The sequence below is a fragment of the Ipomoea nil genome, unplaced genomic scaffold (assembly GCF_001879475.1).
Source record: "Ipomoea nil cultivar Tokyo-kokei standard unplaced genomic scaffold, Asagao_1.1 scaffold3087, whole genome shotgun sequence".
Taxonomy (NCBI): Eukaryota; Viridiplantae; Streptophyta; class Magnoliopsida; order Solanales; family Convolvulaceae; genus Ipomoea; species Ipomoea nil.
This window is the reverse complement of record NW_017619515.1, coordinates 1,954,941-1,978,559: the sequence shown is the minus strand read 5'-3', so window position 1 is coordinate 1,978,559 and position 23,619 is coordinate 1,954,941. Positions and strand designations below refer to the sequence as shown.

General features: G+C 33.4%; 1 protein-coding gene and 2 long non-coding RNA genes across 3 annotated transcripts in view; 1 reads left to right on the top strand and 2 right to left on the bottom strand.

The window, feature by feature from the left end:
* The window catches only part of LOC109166334, a 65,435-nt gene extending 44,651 nt beyond the window's left edge, over positions 1 to 20,784 (bottom strand). The window contains exons 1-2 of the long non-coding RNA XR_002051637.1: positions 20,749 to 20,784; positions 10,273 to 10,278 (exon numbers count right to left, since the gene is read on the bottom strand). This is a non-coding gene — a long non-coding RNA (uncharacterized LOC109166334). The remainder of the gene's footprint in view (positions 1 to 10,272; positions 10,279 to 20,748) is intronic.
* LOC109166331 lies at positions 4,772 to 6,542 on the bottom strand. Its single transcript, XR_002051634.1, has 4 exons — positions 6,453 to 6,542; positions 6,193 to 6,292; positions 4,940 to 5,017; positions 4,772 to 4,842 (listed from the first exon to the last, which is right to left on the bottom strand). It is a non-coding gene; the product is annotated as an uncharacterized LOC109166331 (long non-coding RNA).
* LOC109166323 (putative late blight resistance protein homolog R1A-10) lies at positions 17,925 to 23,517 on the top strand. Its single transcript, XM_019315283.1, has 5 exons — positions 17,925 to 20,504; positions 20,689 to 20,735; positions 20,858 to 20,978; positions 21,226 to 21,326; positions 23,130 to 23,517. The coding sequence occupies exons 1-3, from the start codon at positions 17,925 to 17,927 to the stop codon at positions 20,886 to 20,888; spliced, it is 2,658 nt and encodes an 885-aa protein (XP_019170828.1). The 3' UTR covers positions 20,889 to 20,978; positions 21,226 to 21,326; positions 23,130 to 23,517.
* The last annotated feature ends 102 nt before the right edge of the window (positions 23,518 to 23,619 follow it).

Genomic DNA, 23,619 nt, shown 5'->3' with positions numbered 1-23,619 from the left:
TTTATGTAATTAGTGAGGAAGTTTTTGTTCTACTCCCCCACTTATTCCTTATTTTATGTAATTAGTGAGGACGCGTGGAAGCTGCCAAAAGTAGAGGATTAGGGGATTAAACAAAATGTTTGGCTGTCCCTTAATCAGCCCAAACAATGAAAGAAAATCTAACAACCATTGTGCAGCTTGTGTGAAGATCAAACACGCACCCTCAAGCTTGGTATGCGTGTTCCAACCCACCAGACCACTCCATCTCTTGAGTAATTACTTATAGGGAGTTCGAGGGGACACATGCGAATAGTCGACATGTCGCCATGTATCCTCTATACACCCGGTGATCTCGGTAGCTAAAGAAATACGTGCACATACGTATAAGAATGTATCTGATTGACCAATCCCTTACTGGGATCGACTTGAATGCTAAGTATATGTGCTCGGGATCCCGACCCAATTACTCAGGTCGGGACTGAGCTTAGAAGAATAAGTCAAAGGCCCATGAAGCCAACGAGAGGCCTAGCATCCAGGTCGAGTCAGTCATGAGCTAAACTCAGATCAGGTCAAGAATTGTCAATTGCCTCTCTGTGATTCGTATCCGACCAACTCTTTAGTGTAAAAGGGTTCGTAGCCCAAGATATATTCTCTATTAGTTTTCATATGATTTCTAATATCTAACTCTATAATAAAGCAAGAAGTTTTGCCAATCATTAGTTCCCGCCCAATGAAAACGACGCAGTTTTGGTATAGCTAACAATCTGGAATTAATTCCTTTTTTACTGTGCGCGTGTAATGAAAATTCGTATTGGGAATATACCTAGCCGTTCTTATTATTACACAGTCCTTGGTTCCCAAGGAGTTCAATTAATGTAGAACTCTTTGGTATTGTAACCAAGATCACTACTATTAATATCTACAAATCCTAATGAACTGCTACGGCATACAAGAAACAATTAAATAGAGATTACATACATTACATACATACATAGATACATAGAATATGCAGAGTTGAATATTCAAATTTACATTAATTGAGATGTGCGATTTCCCAAACTTAGAATGCGGTATCTCCTTATTTTTGAATCTTCAGTATGTATAAATACCGGCCTTCTTCATGGCAGTACACTTCAGAAAGTTATCACAGTTTACAGCCTTTTCGAAACCAATCTTTGCTGTTTCAACATGCCTTCCATGTTCCTTGCCGTGAGAAACATCAAGCCGGAACACCAGCAAAGGGCAATACGAGTGAGAGCAATCGTGTGTTGAAGTTCCTGAAAAAAGGGGAGAAGGTCAGGTTAGTAAGAGCATGGAAGTTGTGTTCCATGATGAAGAGGTAATTTTAGCTATTTTCACATATGATTTTGTCTACTAACTGCTGCCATTTTATCTAATAATCTTACTGTGTTTTCCTATCTATAATCTTCTCATATAATGTTCTTTCAATTAAGCTTCTATAACTGTTTTGCTGTGTACATTTTGTTTACTATTGTATTCGCAGGGAGACTACATTCATGCGAGTATCATCAAGAAAGACATTGTCAAGTATAAAGAATAATCAAGAAGGGAAAATTTATGAAATAAAGAACTTCATGGCCTCTACAAACTACTACGTACAAGATTACAGAGCATGGTTTCCTGCTGAAATTTAACTACAGAACACAAGTCAAGGAAATACATTCTACTGGCTTTCCTTGCAAAATGTTTAGATTAAAGAGTTTGTGGCTTTGAAAGATCCTGGAGATGTGAATGAAGGAGCTGATTGGTACTAAATTTACATTTCCAAACTGCTAATATCTTCTTTATTATACTTTTAATATAATATTGCTAATATTTTGTTCGTTTTGCAGATGTTATTGGAAGGGTAACTGAGATTTAATCCTGTTGACAAGATTGTGGGGGGAAAGGCTACCAAACTAATAGACTTCCAACTGAAGACAATGCGTAAGTTTATTAAAATAAATTTGATTACATTATAAATTCATGCTTTTTTTTTAATAGTTTTGGGTTTTTTCTGTTATAATGCAGTGATAACACCATCATGTGTACACTGTGGAATGAGCATGTTTCTTCCCTGATGCCTTTTTACAATAGTGATTCTAAAGAACCACTGATTGTTGTCATTCAATGCTGTAGGGCAAAGTTGTGGGTGGTCGATTTGTTATATGCTATGTTTCTCTTCTAATTAATAGAGTTCAAATACTTGTATTTTATATCATAATATATATCATATATATATATCTAAAAATACACTTCTCTATTTTATGCATTTTTTAGGTGAAGTGAGAATAACCAGTTCCTATGATGCTAAAGCTTGTGGTTATATGAGGATGGGGAAGAGTTTAAAGAGTTTAGGTCGAAAGGTAAGTTCCATCTTTTATATTTCTCCTATTTTTTAGTTTTCTGTGCTAATGTCTTGCTATCTTATATTTAATGTGTGCTTATACTTTGTACTTCTGAATTAACACAATCCATATATTCATTTTATCATCTGAATAAGTGAGAAAAAAAAAATATACGTGGTATATAATCTTAAATACCATGCTGTACAATTGTACTCAAAATAATTTAGTACACTGAACTGCATATCTAAATAAAAGATAGATAGTTTAAATGTTGTCTACTCTATTTTTGTTTGTTGTTTTAGACACATCTAACTAAGTTTCTAATGTTTTGAAGCATCGAAAGTCTCGGTACTCAATGCGGAGTCTCAGTAGCTGGCCACGTGCAATTGCCAAACTCTAGCAGGCGATTAGTGATTTTCATAATCTTCGTGTTATTGTGACTAACTGCCATGACATAAGAAGGTGAAAGAGGTAATCCAACATACTAAGCTACAATCTTTCTTAGTTTGAGGACGGAAATTATTAACTGTTATATATACTTATAAAACTTGTTTGAATACTATAGGATGGGGAACTATTATGCTTCTGCTGCAGAATTCTCGGGTTAGATTTGAGGAATGGTTGTACTACTTATCATGCCTGAAACTTGATGTAATAAAAGCTTAAAGACAGGAAGGGACATCTTTTCTTGTTACTAAGTGTAGAGAAGAATTGTATGATGGGTCAGTTAGGTAGCAAAGTGGTTGTTATTGCGCTTCTTGACAAAGTTGGAGATCTCTCCAATGTTGCTTTGGGATAGGGAAGTTACAGAGCTTGTGGGTATTCCTGCCTCTATGTGTATGGGCTAAAGATACAAGGAGTAAAGTTCTTATTACGCTAATGTCTGCATTTTTTGGCCTAAACACTGGTTTACATTATCTGTTTTTAACCACTTGGTTATTTGTTCAGCCTTATCTAAACAGCTGATGTGAAGGTGCCCGCCTGAATTGATGCTATAATGTTGGTATGAAGATGCTGTTTTAAGATCGAAGCTTCAAACTTGCCCCCCCGCAAAAGAATGGGTCCCAATTACCCATGTCATTGTGTTAGGTTGTAAAGGGATGACACGTTGCTTGAAAGGACGTATGCTGACAAGAGTGTGTGGAGCATGAAGAGCAAGACGTTAATTGTCAAGGATGATTGGTGAGGAAACTACACACTGATGCCACGTTTGCTCGGGAGTATAGAATTTCTACACACTAAATTTTGAGATTTTTTATTTTTTTGGTTACTAATGTGTTTGTCCCTGCCTTTTTCTTACGTTAATTAGGGAAGGATTTCTCGATTGGGTGTTGAAGTGAACCAGTCCTGCGCTCGTCCAGCCCGCCGAAAAAAGGAGAGGAGGAAGACAATGCAAAAATGTTGGTGCAAATTAAAAGGTCAATTTGGAATGAGTTTCATCATCCAAAAGTAGGAATGAACGTTGAATGACATCAGGAAATCAAAAAGAAAAGATGTAATTGAGATGATGGTTTTGAGAAAGAGATTGTTGATAGCGCCGGCATTCACATATCCCAACATTTTTTTTTTTGGTTTTCCAACTGACTCGCCACTGCGTGGTGTTGACAAGTTTTATTTTTCAGTTTTATGGACATGGTTTAAAACTTTTAATCTAGATGCTTTTAGTAAATTTCCTAAACTTTTAGATACAATAAATTGGTGTATGTACTGCTATTCGAACCTGCTGTTTTGGAGTTTTTCTTTTCTAATTTTTGGCTTCAGGTTATTCAAGAAAAAGGATGAAGTGTCCAAAGTTGGAGCAGCAAAGATGCTAGGGGTTTTAGGGTTTTAAGTAAAGGCAAAGCAGGATGGAATATACTTTTGGCTAAGCCACATTTCAGAGGTTTATGAAGTTGTGTTGTTTCATAGCTGTTCCTATGGCCAAACTCTAAGCTCTTTATATCGTAAGATATGATTTTGGCCTTGTTGTTGGCAGCGCTGAAAGATGCTCGGGTTTGGGCCCGAGGTTTTCATGCAGGCACGGATGAGAAATAGTCTTCTGCGCCAAGCAATTTAGAGTTTGAAGTTGTGTTTTTCATATGTTCCTATTTCCAATTCTAAGACTTTAGATCTAAATATGTTGTGCCTGTTTTGCAGCAAACATGCTAGGTGGCCAAGTTTTTAGAAGGCAAACAGGATTGAAATAGTTTGGCAAGCAAAGTCGGTTTTAGTAGTCCACAGGATGTAAATAGTTTGCCAAGCAATTTAGACTTTGAAGTTGTGTTTTTTTGTATGTTCCTATTCCCAATTCTAAGACTTTATATCTAAAATATAAAGTGCGTAAAAAATAGATTTTGTTTCAATTACCTATTTGCACAATCAGCTTGACTCTGTTTGCAATTCTAAGACTTTACATGTAAATGTACTGTTCTAAAAAAAGGGTGTTAGTTGCAATTACCTATTTGCACAATCTTCCTTTACTCTGTTTGCAGCTATCCAAACAACTGATGTTCAAGCTGGAATCCATCAATGTGTTCTAGCACATTTAAATAGATATCAGATAAAAGCAACTAAAAAGAAGAATTTTGTCAGTCATTTAGGTCATGTAAAAAAAGGGTGTTAGTTCCAATTACCTATTTGCACAATCTTCCTTTACTCTGTTTGCATCTATCCAAACAACTGATGTTCAAGCTGGAATCCATCAATGTTTTCTAGCACATTTAGAAAGAAATCAGATAAAAGCAACTAAAAGAAGAATTTTGTAAGTCATTTACATTACTGTTTTTGTAGATATAAAACAAACATTCTCTTTTTAAACGGAAAATGTTTTTATCCTACACAAATTTGACTTTTATAGTAATATAAAATCCAATAATTTTAAAAATCAGAGGTCAAATACAATAGAAATACAAATTGATTAACACTGTCAATACTCGAGGACCATTTGTGACACAAGACATTTTCAAGTGTCTATTATTAATAAAATAAATTTGTTTTTGCAATAAAAAACAATTAAATAATCTCCTTATACATAGAAGAACATTATACCAGTTTTAAGCAAATAGTAAAAATTTACATTACTGTTTTATGTAGATAAAACAAACATTCTCCTTTAAACGGAAAAATGTTTTTATCCTACACAAATCTGACTTTTATAGTAATATAAAATCCAATAATTTAAAAAATCCAGAGGTCAAATACAATAGAAATACAAATTGATTAACACTGTCAATACTCGAGGACCATTTGTGACACAAAGACATTTTTCAAGGTGTCTATTATTAATAAAATAAATTTGTTTTTGCCAATAAAAAAAAATTAAATAATCTCCTTATACATAGAAGAACATTATACCAGTTTTAAGCAAATAGTAAAAAAAAAAGGATTTTATATTACTGTTTTGACAAAAAAAAAATGAGAATCTGCTTTTAAAAAAGAGTTTATCATGCAAAAAAAAAAACTTATATGCTTATATAGACTAAAATAATGCATCAAAAACAAGATGTCAAAGACAATACAATTATTAATAAAATAAAGGAATTTGGTCGATAGTCGAGCACCATTTCCCGAACAAGGACATTTTACTGAATGTGTCTAATATTTACAAAATAAAGTTAGTGCTTGCAATAAAACACAGTGAAAGAATATTATGATATATACAGAATAGTTATACCAGTTTTGACCAAAGAGAAAAAAAAAGGTATTAGCATTACTTTGCTAACATTACTCAATTCTATACTTATATAGAACCAAACAATGCACCCAAATTAAAGGCCAGTGATGGAACAATATTGCCTTACAAATTAAAGTGAACAAACTTACAAAGTATGCAAGTATATCCATACAAACTAATCTAACTACAGCCAAGTAGAGAGGAAGTCTTAACCTATTTCGTTGTATGACCCTATTGCTTTTAGTGGTCTTTGATTGATTGGTTTTTTTATGACAGCTGCTCTTCAATTTCTTCAAAGCTTGATGATTTCATTCTAATAAGAATAACAACAAAAAATATTGTTAGAATTTGTGTTCAGGATATTTAATAAGAGGAAAAGCATACACTCGCATAAAGTGAACAAAGTTACAAACTATGCAAGTATATGCATACAAACTAATCTAAAGACAGCCAAATAAAGATAAAGTGTTAACCTATTTGCTTATATGACCATAATGCTTTTAGTGGTCTTTGATTGCTTGGTTCTTTTCTGGGACCCATTCTTCAATGTCTCCATAGCTTGGATTATTCCATTCTTAAAAAAAATACCCAAAAAAATTAAAATGGTTAGAATGTGTTCATAATATTTAATAAGTAGAATCAAATAATCAATGTATGTGTTCAATGTTCTTAGAACAGTCTTACAAACTGTGCAACTATAACAGTGCAAACTCATCTAATGTAACACCAATCAAGATATAGTCTTAACTTATTTTCTGATGTGGCCGTGGTGATTATTTTGTGCTTGCTGCTCTTCAATTGCTCTAAAAAGAATAAAAAAAAAGTTAGACTTTCTGTCCAGAATAAATAATACCAACACATACATTGAATAAATTGGCAGGCACATTTAGAAAGAAATTACATAACAGCATTACAATTCAAGATTGGTAAATTAAATAACATTAGTGTGTTAACTAAAAAAAAGAAAATATACTTTTATTTGAAGAATAATGTCAGCCACTGCCATAAGAGAAAAATGAATAGTTCTAGAACCAGTGAGTAATTGGGTGTGTGTTCCATGTTCTTACAAATCAGCTAAAGAAATTGGATCAGTGGGAAATATTGGCCTGTTAACTATTACTTAATCATTCTTAGGAAAAGAAACACATTTCCTAAACATTAAATACAATTGATGGGCAGCTATCATTACTATTAAGAGAAAACTCTTCAGTTCCAATCCTATTTTCAAAATCCAGGCAAAAGTAAAATAAAGTACAATGAAGCCATATTATCAGCTTTGCCCCATCTAACTACCAACACAGTTCTCCAATTTCAGACCACAGGTAAAGACACAAATCACATCTACATTTTCAAGTAAACACAATAGACAGAGCAATGAGGAAAATCACTAAATCAACAATTTTAGGCATCAAAAGGAAACCAAGTGATGAAAATAAAGGTAAGTTCGAAACTTATCTTTTTCATACTTCGAATTAAGCTTCATTCTAGCATCCTCTTCATCTGCGGTTCTGTTTATGCTCTCTATCTCCTCAAAAAATTCCAGTATGTTCTTAAAAAAGAACATGATAAAGTCGAAAACAGGTTAGGGTTTGTGTGAATAATAATATAGCTATACCATTTTGAAAATAACTGTTAAACAGTTAAGAGTACTTTCTCTTTGGTGTTTTTAGAGCAACATTACAAAAAATACGATTTAGAACCCTAATGGCTATGAAGAGGACAAATCTGAAATCAAAAAAATTCAGCTATGATTGTTGATATGCATGCATAGATCAAGAAACATAGATCAAATTTAGAACAAACAACAACGAAAAGTAGGAAACCTAAACAAATTTAGTGTAGATTGACAAATTAATAACCTTAGAATTGGAGAATTACCTTCACTGAAACGCGATTGCCACGATTTACCGTTGTTGAACACTAAGATCTTTCACAGAAAGGAAAGATCGGGATTGTGTACTGCTAATCGGAATTGATGCTAAGCGAGACCCGACTACAATTTCTCCAGGAACAATGTTCAATAAGAACAGTTGAATCGGAGATTAGGACTTAGGACTGATCTAGATTTAGGCTTGACAGAGAAAGATAGTAAGATCGTAGGGAGAGGTGAAGAACAGATCTGTTCAGACATGAGAGCAAGGAGAGCTCAAGAGAAGGAGAAGGGTAGACCCTTCTTCCTCTTCTCTCGAAATTCCGACAGAAAAAACATTAATATTGGATATATTATTGTATATATATATATATATATATATATATATAAATTATATGCGGAAAATTATATATATACCGAAAATAATATATTTAAAGAGGTTAAAGATATAAATTAATAAATAAATATATAGATATGTATATAGTTATTTATTTATTTATTTAATTTTTAATTGTTATGTGTAATTAATTAGATATATAATCTTAACAATTGTAATGGTATTTATTGTGGACAATGTTATACTTAAGATTTTGTCAAATAAAATTAGTGTTACTATATAGCCATTACCATTTCAGGTTATATATATTTCACAATTAGATTATCGGTAAGGTGTGTTTAGTGGCACACCACTAATTTGTAAATAATTGTTAGGTAAATTTTTAACAATTTGAAATTAAGTATGTATTGTTAGTTGTATTATGTGTAATTCATTTTTATGATTTTTAGTTATTTGGATTATTATTAAATTTAATGTTGTATTTTAATTCGCAGAAAATGAATTGGGCAACTCATCATCAAGGAATAATTCTGATCAAGGAAAACAACAGTCTCCGACAAGAAATCCTGCCCGCATTCCTCTTGGAGGGTGTTTGTCTCAAAACATCACACCCTTGAGTAACGTGACTAACGGTAAATCCACTAAGTTCAATTGATATAGCATCGTTGTGAATTTATAAAACCTTTTTATAAGTCTACTTATTATGTAAGTCTTATTTAAAACAATTACAATTTACAATCATAAGCTAGCGTAATGAATAGCATTATGTGTGATTAATTTAAAAAATGTTAACTGTTCTACTTACTGTTGTTTTTATCCTCTTTTAATTGATTTTTTTTTCATACAGCAAATAATTTTTTCAAATCATCATTAATGACTAATGCTGGTCAAGGTAAGGAGCAACATACGCCAAATCATCCTGCCAAAAATCCTTTGGGATGTTGTTTCTCTCCGGATATCACACCATTCAGTAACATCAGTAATGGTAAATCCCAATATATGAATTGATATACATTCATTGTTAATTTAAATATCCTTATACTGTTAATTGTTCGAAGCTGTTTGTAAAATTAAATAGTATAATTATAATGTAATTCATGTTTAATATCAATTTGTAATTAATTGATTAGGTGTAATTAATTGATTACATTGTACTTAATCATATATAGTTTTACATTTCTATTGTATTTAAGTTAGAATGTGGATCATTGTGTACATAATTCTATTCGTTTACGTATTAAAGTTGTGCAATTGAATTTTTTTTTTTTTGTGATGTGTATTGAATTGTTTCGAGTTATAATTATTGGAATTAATTCTTAAGTTAATGGTATATTTTAAATCACATCAAATCATTTCGGTTACTCATCTTTTATGAATAATGCTGCTCAAGATCAAGACCAACGTACGACAGCTAATCCTTACACAATTCCCCACCGAGGATGTTTCTCTGAATATATCACACCATCGAGTAACATCACTACCGGTAAATGCCCGGTGTTGAATTGCTATACAATCATTGTGAATTTAATTATAATGTAACTCATTGTACATATAAGCATGTGTGGAATTGTAATCTCACTATTTTTTGCCTTATATATGATTTATTTTTTAAAAATAAATTTTTAATTTTTTGTTGAAATAGTTAAATTTGTTTTGATATGTGTAATTAATTAAATAGATTTTAGTTAGTGAATTACACTCTTTTCTCTTTTATTTCTATTTATTTACAGTGCATATATTATTGTGGACCATGGTCTACCATGTGATTTTTCCACTAAAATATAATAATATTTTTACAATTACATTACTATTTCATATTCTAGGTTAGCATAAATTATAATGTTACGTGTATTTAATTTATAATAGTAAGAATTCTATCCTTTTTATATATTCATTGTTAATTTAAATATCGTTATACTGTTATTTGTTCGAAGCTTTTTGTAAAATTAAATGGTATAATTATAATGTAATTCATGTTTAATATCAATTTGTAATTAATTGATTAGATGTAATTAATTGATTACATTGTACTTAATCATATATAGTTTTTGTCGTACTTGAATTGTATTTAAGTTAGAATGTGGACCATCGTCTACATAATTATATTCAATTACGTATTAAAGTTGTGCAAGTGATTTTTTTTTTTTTTGTTATGTGTACTGAATTGTTTCGAGTTATAATTATTGGAATTAGTTCTTAATTTGATGGTATATTTTAAATCACAGCAAATCATTTCGGTGGCTCATCTTGTACGAATAATACTGCTCAAGATCAAGACCAACGTACGACAGCTAATCCTTACACAAATCCCCAGCGAGGATGTTTCTCTGAATATATCACACCATTGAGTAACATCACTACCGGTAAATGCCCTAAGCTGAATTGCTATAGACTCATTGTGAATTTAATTATAATGTAACTCATGGTACATATAAGTATGTGTGGATTTTTGGCTGATATATGATTTATTTTGGAATCTCAATTTCTAATTTTTTGTTAAAATAGTTTCATTTGTTTTGATATGTGTAATTAATTCCATAGATTCTACTTAGTGAAATACACTTTTTTCTCTTTTATTTCTATTAATGGTGAACATATTATTGTGGACCATGGTCTACCATGTGATTTTTCCACTAAAATATAATAATACTTATACAGTTAAATTACTATTTCATATTCTAGGTTACCATAAGTTATAATGTTAGGTGTATTTAATTTATAGTATTAAGAATTCTATCCTTTTTATGTTACTACGTGCTACCAAATTATTTTTTTTACAGTACCATAAAATGTAGTGGTTTCAATTATTTGTCACTTTAAATATTGTTATTCTTTAAATTTGTCTAATATTATGTATGTGTACAGTACGGCAATCCAATACACAAATAGGAGATGAATTTGCAATTCGTAAACCATTAGATAAATATGCAATTGTCGAAGACCAGGTAACAACCAGAGACTTGCTACCTGCCTTTGAAGATGAAAGTAACAATGCGGTGAGCGATGTCCCAAATCAGAACATAGCTGGTACTAAAATACTACCCTGTGGTGTTTCAAACAAATATAAGTAAAGTACATATGGTCAGTCTTTCAATATTAAAAATAATTTTTAAATGTTTTTTAATTTCAGATGCAAATTTATCGGGTGACGCTGTAAGGCAGACCTCGGGAATTGGGACATCATCTGGTCCACAAAATGGTATGTATGTTTGTTTGTTTTATATATACAGCAAATATAAATCAGTATTTAAATTTGTATATATTTGGTTTCAGGTCAATACTGCGATTTTGGTGATGCAACAAATCAGTGCGTACATTGTGGGGCTATGTTTTGGTTTGAAGAAAGGAAGAAAAATTTGTCAACAAAAGCATCGCCACTGTTTATGTTGTGTTGCAACAATGGGAAGATCAAATTGCCGGATAATAAGTTGCCACCAAAAGGTATATTTGATCTCTTTTTCGGCAATGACGAATTATCAAAAGAATTTTTACACAACATTAGGACCTACAACAACATGTTCTGCTTCACATCCATGGGTGGAAAAATTGACAAGAACGTGAACAAGGGTGGAGCACCTCCAATTTTTCGATTAAGTGGTCAAAACTACCACCTAATGGGCACTTTACTTCCAGAACAAGGCAAAGAACCTCATTTTGCCCAGTTATACATATACGACACGGCAAATGAAAGGAACAACCGTATAAATGCTGTGAGGTAAAGAAGTTTCCGTAATTACACATTTGAATACTATTTTTTATCTAAATAAATATCAATTCCAAGTATATGTTGTTGTAGGGGTATTGGTGACCAAGATGACATTCATGTAGAAATAGTGAATGTCATTCAGAAAGACCTGGATGAAAATAATGTCTTGGTTAAGTCTTTTCGCATGGCTATGTCTGAGTTGGATATTAATCCATGCGCCAAAGTAAAAATAAAGTTGTTGGGAAAACGAACTAGAGATGCTAGGACATATAATCTGCCTCAAGTGTCTGAAGTAGCAGCTTTAATCGTTGGCGATCTGGATACCAGTATTGAAGAGCGTGATATTATTGTTCAATCGAAGGGTGGCCAACTACAGAGGATTACTGAATTAAATCCTTCATACTTACCACTGCAATACCCTATTCTGTTTCCATATGGCGAAGATGGTTATCGGGAGGACATTGCATTCGCCGACGTAGTCGGCAGGCGCTCTTCTGGTGGTAGACAAAGGATTAGCCCCAGGGAGTTTTTTTGCTACCGCATACAATCTAGACAGTCAGCTCCAAGTACCATATTATTTGCAAAGCGGTTGTTCCAACAATTCGTTGTAGATGGCTACACAATGGTTGAGTCTGGAAGACTAATTTATATAAGGACACACCAAAAAAGCCTAAGGTGTGAGAGTTACAGTGGACTGACTGATGCTTTGACGAGGGGTGATTTAAGCCCTGCAGCCCAAGGTCGTAGAATAATACTACCTTCGAGTTTTACGGGTGGTGCTAGATATATGATACAAAACTACCAAGATGCAATGACAATATGTAGATGGATTGGATACCCAGATTTATTTATAACCTTTACATGCAATCCGAAGTGGCCTGAGGTGCAACGGTTTTTAAAAGATCAAAGGTTGAAGCCAGAAGACCGGCCGGACATAATTTGCCGCTTATTTAAGATTAAGTTGGATGCTTTGATAGCTGATTGTCGAAAGAATCAACTATTTGGCCCTGTTGCCGGAGGTAATATTTTGTTATTGTATTTTAAATCAATTAATCTAAATAAATTTTATGTAATTGCTTAACCTTATTATGTTTATTTGTATGTTGTTACAGTCATATATACAATTGAGTTTCAAAAGCGAGGTCTTCCGCATGCTCATATATTGCTTTTTCTGGAGAAAAGTAAAGAAGTTAGGCAAGTTCTCACTCTAGACAACATAATTTCAGCAGAGATTCCCGATGAAAAGAATGATGCTGAGTATTACCAGGCGGTAGAGGAATTTATGATGCATGGTCCATGTGGAAAAGCCAGGACAAATTCTCCATGCATGGTAAATGCACGATGCTCTAAACATTTTCCTAAGAGATTTGTTGATAGTTCTACGTTTGATGACGATGGTTACCCGGTATATAGAAGGAGAGACAATGGCAGTGTAGTTACAAAGAACGGGATCGCCTTGGACAACAGGTATGTGGTACCGCACAATAGATATTTATTGCTCAAGTACAAGGCTCATATAAATGTCGAGTGGTGCAACCAATCAAGGTCAATAAAGTACCTGTTCAAGTATGTTAACAAGGGTCATGATCGAGTAACAGCCGAATTTTACAAAACAGGCAATGATGACGAGAATGGCAAAGCAGTAGATGAGATAAATATGTACTATGACTGTAGGTACATATCCCCGTGTGAAGCGGTCTGGCGTCTGTTTGGGTTTGATATACAACTTCGTGCGCCTTCGGTAGAGAGGTTAAGCTTTCACCTTCCTAATCAACAGAGTGTGATATTTGCAGATGATGATGCAGTTGAGAACATTGTGAATAGACCTACGATAGCACAGAGCATGTTCTTAGAATGGTTCGAAGCTAATAAAACATACCCCAATGCCAGAGAGCTTACTTATGTTGAGATGCCAACAAGATTCGTTTGGAAGAAAGACCTTAGAAAATGGCAGCCACGAAAGAAAGGGTTCTCCATAGGACGTATATTCTATGTCCCTCCAGCTACTGGTGAAATCTTCTATTTGAGGTGTTTGTTGAACAAAGTACGCGGCCCTAAAAGTTACGAAGATATTAGGACTGTAAATGGAGTCCAATATGACTCATTTAGAGATGCGTGTTATGCAAGGGGTTTAGTTGATGATGACAACGAATATGTTGATGCAATAGATGAAGCCAGTAGTTGGGCGTCAGCAGATCAATTGAGGAGATTGTTCGTGACATTACTAATGAGCAGTTGCATGGGGAAACCGGAAATAGTTTGGCATGCCGTTTGGCAACATCTATCAGACGATGCCCAATACAAAATCCGTTCACAACTGCAGAACAGAGGTAATCGTACATTTTTTTTAAGACTATTAAGTCAAGTTTAAAGTATTTTGGTTATAACAACAAATTTTTATATATATTTATGCAGATTTTGTGTTGACCGATTCCCACAAAATGAACTTTGCTTTAGTTCAGATTGAGAACTTATTATCTAATCATGGTAAGAGTTTGAAGGACTATCCTGAGATGCCAACGGCCAATTTTGGTGCGTTACATATTATTGAAAATAGGTTGATTCAAGAAGAATTAGCATACGATCGTGGCGAACAGGAGAAAGAGAACCAAGAATTGGTAAGGCAGTTAACAGACGAACAAAATGCAATATACAATGAAGTTTTAACTGACGTGGATCGCCAGGAAGGTGGGTTATTCTTCGTTTCTGGTTATGGAGGGACATGTAAGACTTTCTTGTGGCGAGCACTTTCTTCCGCATTAAGGTCTAAGAGTCAAATAGTTTTAAATGTTGCTTCTAGCGGCATAGCTTCGCTGTTATTACCTGGTGGCCGTACGGCACATTCCCGGTTTGCTATACCGATATCTGTTAATGAAGATTCCACATGCAACATACGGAACGGCAGTGAACTGGCGGAACTTCTTGTGCAAACAAAGATGATAATATGGGACGAAGCCCCAATGATGCATAAATTCTGCTTTGAAGCATTGGATCGAACTTTGCGGGATTTGATGCGGTTGGTAAATCCAAGGAGTTCTGATATGACATTCGGTGGTAAGACAGTTGTTCTGGGTGGCGATTTCAGGCAAATTCTACCAGTAATTCCAAAGGGTACTAGACCGGATATAGTTCGAGCGAGCATTAGCTCATCCTATCTATGGCAATCCTGTAAAGTCCTGAGGCTAACTAAGAATCTACGCTTGAAAACTGTTGAATCTGAATCCGAGTGCAAGGAGATTGAGGAATTTGCAAAATGGATAGCTAATATAGGTGACGGAATTATTGGGTGTCAACTTGAGGGGGACTCAGAGATTACTATTCCAGAAGATTTGTTGTTAAAGTGTGAAGATGACCCTATTGCTACAATCGTTGATAGCACTTTCCCCAATTTCCGAATGGGAATTGCCGATTTGTCATATCTTAATCATAGTGCAATTTTAGCTCCAACATTGGATGTGGTGGATGCCGTTAACCAATACATGAATGACCATAATCCTTCTGAGGGTAAGACATACCTGAGTTGTGATTCTGTGTGTAAGTCAGATGCCAATGTGGACATGTTAGCGGATTTGCACACTCCGGAATTCTTGAATGCCTTGAGATGTTCTGGAGTACCAAATCATGCTTTGACATTGAAAGTTGGATCACCTGTTATGCTGTTGCGAAATATTGATCACACATTAGGATTATGCAACGGTACAAGGTTGATTGTTACAAGGTTGGGTGACCATGTGTTGGAAGGCCAAATCATGTGCGGTACAAATGCAGGAACTAGAGTATTGATTCCTAGAATGTCTCTTACACCGTCAGATACCAGATTGCCTTTCAAATTTCAACGAAAGCAATTTCCCTTGATGCTATCCTATGCTATGACAATCAACAAAAGTCAAGGACAAACGCTTGCTAAAGTTGGGTTGTTGTTGAAAAAACCGGTCTTTAACCATGGACAACTATACGTAGCTGTTTCAAGAGTTAGTAACCCCAGGGGTTTGAAAATTTTGATTTGCGGTGAAAGTGTACCATGTCTTAGTACGACTAAAAATGTTGTGTACAAAGAAGTTTTCAATAATGTATAATAACAATTAACAATTTCTTTCAATAATACGTTTCTTATTATGTTTCTTATTCTTATTATATTATACCTCATACTGTTATGTACTATATACGTAGAGTCCCTTAATGTATAATAAAATTACTATTTTCATCAATGTCTAATAAAATCACAACTTTTCATTTCACACTGTATTCAGATAATAACTATATTCTATACTGTATATATATCATACTATTAGGCATTCAAACTATATATTGGTTCATCTAATTATATTATACTGTATATATATCATAATATATATATAGCCGCGCATCGCGCGGGTGCACCTACTAGTATACATAATAATAATAATTATACATACACATGAAAAATATAATTAATTAGATAACATAATTCAAATAAAAAATATATAATAAATAATCCATCTTCTATATTGATATCATATATATGAAATTAAAAAATACAAATTAAAAATATAAATAAATTATATAAGTTACAATTTTAATACTATATATATAATAATAATATCCTTAAATTCATCTACTAAAGAGTAGGGAGTTGAAAAAACTTAATGTAAAAGGCATGTATCCTTGTCCAGGAGTCCAGGACTAGGCCTGGGGTATAATTATGCAATGGTTGATGGGTTATTGGCTATAAGTTCTTAGTCTGATCTTGGGAATTGGGTCATTGACTTTGATGATTTTGTTTAATTAAGTCCTATGATAAGATAGATAGTTTGATAATTTTTCTTTATTAATACAGAGTTTAGTCCTCAACTAACAACAGGTTTACTCAATTCTGTCATTGACTATAGTAATTTTTCTCTATTTAGTCCTTCATTCTAACAGTGACTCAATTAGATAATCATTTGATAATTAATCTAACCGTTCAACTCAATTAGATAATCATTTGATAATTAATCTAACCGTTCAAAATTATCAACAATCGTTTGTTGGTGGTCGATAATATTAATAGACTTTATCACTGCTGGAAATTATGGAATTTTTGACCACCTGAAAGTTATCTTAAATTAAGTCAAAAGTTTTGTTCCGACCACTTTTGGTATCCGGAAAAACCTTTGTTACTATTTCCGACCACTTTTTACTTTTGACTTAATTTAAGATCAATTTTAGGTAGTCGAAAATTTCATAATTTCCAGCATTGTTTTTTCTAACAGTCCGGCGTGATTAATATTATGCAAGCTAGGTGGTGGACATTGATATTGGTGGCCTCACTGGCCTGGACAGTAATTATATATATTTGTTAATTTAAAAGTTGTTGGCATTATTGATTTATTAATACTTGAATGTGCAGCATTATATTGGTGGAGACAAAGTTTTACAGATGAGAGAGAAATTAAAATATTTTTTTAACAAGCAGATCAGACTCGACCACCTTCATCTTTTTATGCAATGTTTGGAGGGTTGTGGCCACACCCACTCAATACTCCATGCTAATTCAGCTAAACATAGAGGGATAGACTTTTACTTACGGTACATATACATAAGGAGTCCATACTATTATTCTTCACAACCTTTATCTCTGTGACCAACTAAACTGTTAGGTGGGCAATACTGATTACTTAATATTATGCAATGTGGTGGACATTGATATTGGTGGCCTTGACAGTGATTATATATATATATATATATATATATATATATATATATATATATATGTTAATTTAAAAGTTGTTGGCATCATTATTTATATATTAATAATACATCAATTTGCACCATTGGTGGAGACAAAGTTTTACAGATGAGAGAGAAATTAAAACAATTTTTTAACAAGCAGATCAGACCACCTAGCTTCATCTTTTATGCAATTAATGTTTGGAGGGTTGTGGCCACACCCACTCAATATTCATTGACAAAACTAAACAAGCAGATCTGAATAATTTGAAAGAGAGAGAGAAAAACTTGTTATCTGAATATATACTTTGAATTGAAAGCTAAGAGAGATCTGATCTATCGAGATGGCTTGTGTTGCTTTGACTTCTCTGATGGCAACAATTAAGCTACAGTTTCTGCAACCAAATAATCCAAGCAGGGTTCCTCTTGATGATGAAGGGATGGAATCTTTGTATGAAAAGCTTTCATCTTTGCAAGCTTTTGTGCAGGAGAAATCTGGGGCAAGGGGTGGCACTGCAATCAGAGATTTGGAGATGAAGATCAGAGACTTTGCACTTGATACCGAAGACTGCATCGAAATACAACTAAGCAACTTTCTTCTGGCCAAGAACGGAGAGGATCAACAAAAAGCTGCACAGAAACTCCATCAAACCTTGCGAGAAGCAGCAGAAAACGCAGCGGAGTTGCTGGAGAAAAGCAAGGAAACTGATGATGAAAAAGTGGTGAATGAAAGTGAAGGAGCACTGATGATTCCTTGGTTAAAACATGCTTCGGCTTCGGAGCCCAGCAATGTCGTTATGGTCGGTCGTCTCCGTGATCATGTGCTGATAATGAACAAACTCATCTGGGGCTCTGAGAAACTAGAAGTGGTCTCAATTGTTGGGATGGCCGGCATTGGGAAAACAACTTTAATTAGTAGTGTCTATCAAGATCCAGATGTTGAATCACATTTCGATGTACGAAGATGGGTTTCTATGCCTGTGGCTGGGGGATACAATAACGTGAGCCAACTGCTATACACCCTTCTTTGGACAGTACTAGCAGAGGCAGAAGATAATGAAATTGAAAAAGGAAGCATTCCTGATGATGATGATCTAGCAGCTGAGCAGGTATACAAATGTTTGAAAGGTAAGAGATATCTAATTGTTTTGGATAACTTATGGAACAATCGAGCTTGGTATGATATAAGTGGATGTTTTCCTGACGATAATAATGGAAGTCGCATAGTGATAACTACTATGCATTTCAGGAGGGATAGTTCTCATTACAACGATGGCTATGTTCATAACATGACTTTGCTAAATCCAAAAGAAAGTTGGAATTTATTTAGTTGGGCTTTATTTGGTGACAACCCTTTTCCGGAACATCAAAAAATTAGGGCACCACCTGAATTTTTAGAAATTAGGAGCCAAGTTGTAGAGACATGCGAAGGATTGCCATACTCAATTGTTGTAGTTTCAAAACGTCTATCTATGTGTGACAACATAAGAAAGGAATGGAAGAAGGTTCAAAAAGAAATAGAGTTGCTTGGAGTTCTAGATAGGAGGGCACTGATCCACACTTACAATCAATTGCCACAACACTTGAAAGTTTGTTTTCTATATTTTGGAGTCTTCCCAAAACGCAGTGCAATCAAAGTGAAATTACTTCTTAGGTTATGGATTGTTGAAGGATTTATTAATCCATTGGAGGGCAAGGAGTTAGAAAGTCAAGCTTATGAGTATTTACAAGAATTCATTGATAGAACTCTTATTCTAATTGACAATTGGAGTTCTTCTGGGAAAGTTAAGAATTGTAGGATGCATAGTGCCTTGCATAGCTTTTGTGTAAGAGAAGCTCAGAAAGAGGGCATATTTTGTGCTTTAAATACTCTGCAACTTCCACGAGGGTCATTTAGCATGTTTGCAAATTCATGTCGTTGGTTAAGCTTCTACACACATAAATTTGACTATTATGTGTTGTTAAGAACAAACAACCCTCGCTCCATTTTCTTCTTTCAAGAAGATGCTGAAATATATGTATCTTTCAAGTTGCTAAGAGTTTTGGCTTTTGTTTCATCTTCATTTCTTCAAAGAGTGCCAACACGCTTACATGATTTAGTTTTTTTGAGATACCTATCTGTTACAGAATGGTTTGAGGGTCTTGATTATATAGTGTCAACCAATCAAAACTTGCAGACACTTGTTGTTTCGAGTAAAGAATCCCAACTTGGAACACCTACTATCCATTTGCCTTCAACAATTTGGGAGTCACCGCAGTTACAACATCTTGAACTTGACAAATCTTATGTGATTGATCCTCCAAGCATGGATAAAGATAATATGCAAACATTATCTTGGGTGTGTCCAACTCATTGCAGAACAGGAGTATATTGCAGGTTTCCAAACATTAAAAATTTGGAAGTCTTTGTATTTGGCAGCAACCATCCTATTATTTTGGATAATCTTGAATGTTTGGAAGGACTTGAGAGGCTAACAATTTCAGTTTTGTTTAACCATGTTCTAACCCTTCCAAAACCATCTTTGTTTCCTTCAAAACTAAAGAAGTTGAGGTTGAATGGTATTAATCTTTCGGAGAGGGATTTAACGGTAATTGGCATGTTGCCTCAGCTTGAGGTTCTCAAATTGGTAAATGCCACCTTTGATGGAAAAGTATGGGAAGTAGAAAAAGGAGGATTTTGTCAATTAAAATTCTTGCTTCTTGAAAATAAAATGCTCGAGCAATGGATGGTCGGTGATGGATCCTTCCCACGTCTTAAGCACTTAGTCTTAAGATTTTGTTGTTGTTTGGAAAAACTTCCAGTGGTTATGGAAGATATTCATACCTTGGAGTCAATTGAGTTGGAGCAGTGTTGTCCTTCCATCATCACTTCTGCCAGGTGTATTATAGAATCTCAACGCGATGCTGGAAACAATATTTTGGAGGTTATTCATTATTCATTCTTACATTTCCATTTATTTTTCTATTCAATGGTTACAAAATCATCTCATTTTTCTGCTGCTATTTCTCCTTCCTTCAATTCTCATCTCATTTCATTCTTATATTAGTTATATACATTTATTTTCTCCCTCTGATCTCATCTCATTTTGCATTCTCTTTTTCGTATAGATCAAAATCAATGGAGAAAATATATTCCTTATTAGGGACAAGCTAAGGTATGGATGCTACTCATGCTAGAATTGAATGACAAAATTTGGTTGCCAACTATATATACATAAGTTTTTTTTTTTTTTTTTTTTTTTTTTCATTTGTTGTTTCTTCGGTTCTTCCTCACTAGTCGGCTTCACACCTTACGGGTTCGTCTCTAGCTCTCTGCCTCGACTCCTCAGTTCGTCCACCGCCTAATCGCCCACCGGACCACCATTAGTCCATTATAGATTTATAGCTTCAACCCTCAGGTTCAAATCTCAACCACTCTTCATTATTCTTCAATTTATTCTATTAATTAGTTTTCCCTAATGGTTAATTTCATAAAAATGATGATTGATATTTCATATTTGATAAATCCCTAATAGCATAATTATTCTATTCTCTTAATTAATTTGCAGTTTGCCCTAATGGGCTAATGGCTATTCTGTTTTGCACTTTTACAATTAATTTAGTAATCCCAATTAGTGATTACATATATACTTAATGCTTTTGTAGATTTGTATATGCTAATCGCTTAATTGAATACATATTCAAAATATTGGGAATTGAAGCTGCTAGTCTCACTGTCTCAAGTATTGAAGTTTGAAGATCTAGAGGTAAGGCCGTAAGAGGAATTACTTGTTCTGTTGTTCATGAAATTGATTTTTATATGTTATTGGTTTTTATATATTATTCTCAATAGCTTGCCTAATTATTCTCAATATTTATATATTATTGTTTTTTATAGGGAAAATAACACTCTTTCTCCTTGGTTTATACACTTATAGCATTTTGTTCCCCCCCGAATTATTTAAGTGGTTGTTTTTTTCCTGAAATGTTAAATGGACATATTTACCCTTAAAATAAACATTTCATTTATTTTTTTTTTCAACAAATTATGACCACAATTTGGTTCAAACCAAACAGACACTATAACAACCAAATCGAAATATTCAAATTATAATTTAGAATCAAAACCCGATATTTAGAGTTTATTAAAATCGCAAACCAGAACGGCCAATTCATGTTCCAAACTGAAAAAAAATAAAATACATTTACTGTTGAATTTAGATTATTTTAAAATAAAAAATAAAATTTTAAAATAAAGACAATTCAAAATCGCGAACCGGATCTGGAACCGCGAGTTCACGGTTCTGGATCCAGTTTTTTTCGATTCATAATTTTAATAAGCTGAAATCCAAATATTGGATTCTGGATCTGAATCATAATCGGAAACTTTTAATTCGATTGCTATAGTGTTCGTTTTAGTTCGAACCGACCGTGGTCATCCCTACGTATACACAATAATTTATTGGAGAAGAAAAATAAATAAAATGTTTACTTTAAGGGTAGAAATGTCAATTTAACATATCAGGGAGGAAAACCGTCACTTTTAGAATAATTGAGAGATTAATGTGCTTACATTAATAATTCAAGGGAAAAATGTTATAAGTACATAACTCAAGGGAAAAAAGTGTCATTTTCCCCTTTTTATATATTGAATTGAATTGCTTGAGTGCTCTATAGACTACATATGCATTGTATCCTTGAAATATCTTGCAAAACTTGAAAAATGCTCTATGTTCAGTTTACTTGAAAATTGAAATAGACTACAAAATGCTTTATGTTTGCTTCTTCGCCCCCACCAAAGAAAATTCTGGCTCCGTCCATATATATATATATATATATATATATATATATATAGAAGAGCGCTCATATGCGCGGGGTCTTACGGTGCGGCGGTGCGGTCAAATTCCAAAATACACCAACAGTGTTAACAATATGCACCAACAGTATAATAAAAACACACCCCAATGAAATGTAATAAAACATCACAAAATACACCACAAACTCAAAAAAACACACCATATAACTCACCACCCCCAATGGTGTATTTCCGAACAGTGTATGGTGTTTTTACTCACACCTAATGGTGTGTGTTTGGTGATTAAGAGCTCTGTTTACTCTGTTTTGTGTGGTGTATTTCCTAACGTTGATGGTGCATATTTGGTGAACTATTGGTGTTGCCGCACCGTAAGAAATAACCGCACCGTAAGACATTGCCGCACCTGAACCCGCCTCTATATATATATATATATATATATATATATATATATATATATATATATATATATATATATATATATATATATATTCTTAATATTTGCATCCTCGATGATCTTTATGCATGTTATCTGCCCTTTCTCATTGCATATATGTTTTTATTACTTTGTAGCTAGTACTGTCCCCTACCTAATTTCTGTATGCATGTAATCTTCTATTTAAACAAATTTTAATTTGTATATATGAAGAAGATTATATTATAGCCTTTGATTATCAATCGAAATCTTGAATTTTATGTTATATATTTGATCCAATATAATTTGATTTTCTTTCCTTATATATGTTCTGCTTCCAAGAGGATATTTTGGAAAAATATATATCTCAAGTTGAATCATCAAATACAAGGAAGAGCTGAGGAGCTGAAGTTGATGACTACTATAAAACTAATCCAATTTTGGAACATGCATGTTGATGTTGCACACATACGAGAGGCGATTCTCCTTGTTTACAAATTAAAGTTGCGTATCAATTTTCTCGAGTTGTTGGGTTGGCGAATTGTACTTTTGAGTTGTGATTATATAGTTTTTTTTTTTTTTTTTTTTTGTGGATATTGCACTTTTTACATATGAAAATATTTCATTTATTTTTCAAGAGCCTTGTAATTCAGTTATACAAGTATGATGAAACTCTATATTAGAGATGTCAAAATTAATTCTAAATGTAAAAAAAAAATATTTCAAACATTTAATTTGTGTAAGTTTGATTGATTTAAAGTGAAGAATGAAAAAAAAAAAAAAAAAATCAATGAACCAAAATTTCATACTATATTTTATGCCTAAAGTTCCC

Excerpts from the sequence above, each read along its gene's own strand:
- LOC109166323 (XM_019315283.1), top strand. The coding sequence starts at position 17,925 with ATGGCTTGTGTTGCTTTGACTTCTCTGATGGCAACAATTAAGCTACAG. Across the intron at positions 20,505-20,688 it reads CTGGAAACAATATTTTGGAG|ATCAAAATCAATGGAGAAAA; the intron begins GTTATTCATTAT and ends TTTTTCGTATAG. Across the intron at positions 20,736-20,857 it reads CTTATTAGGGACAAGCTAAG|TCGGCTTCACACCTTACGGG; the intron begins GTATGGATGCTA and ends CTTCCTCACTAG.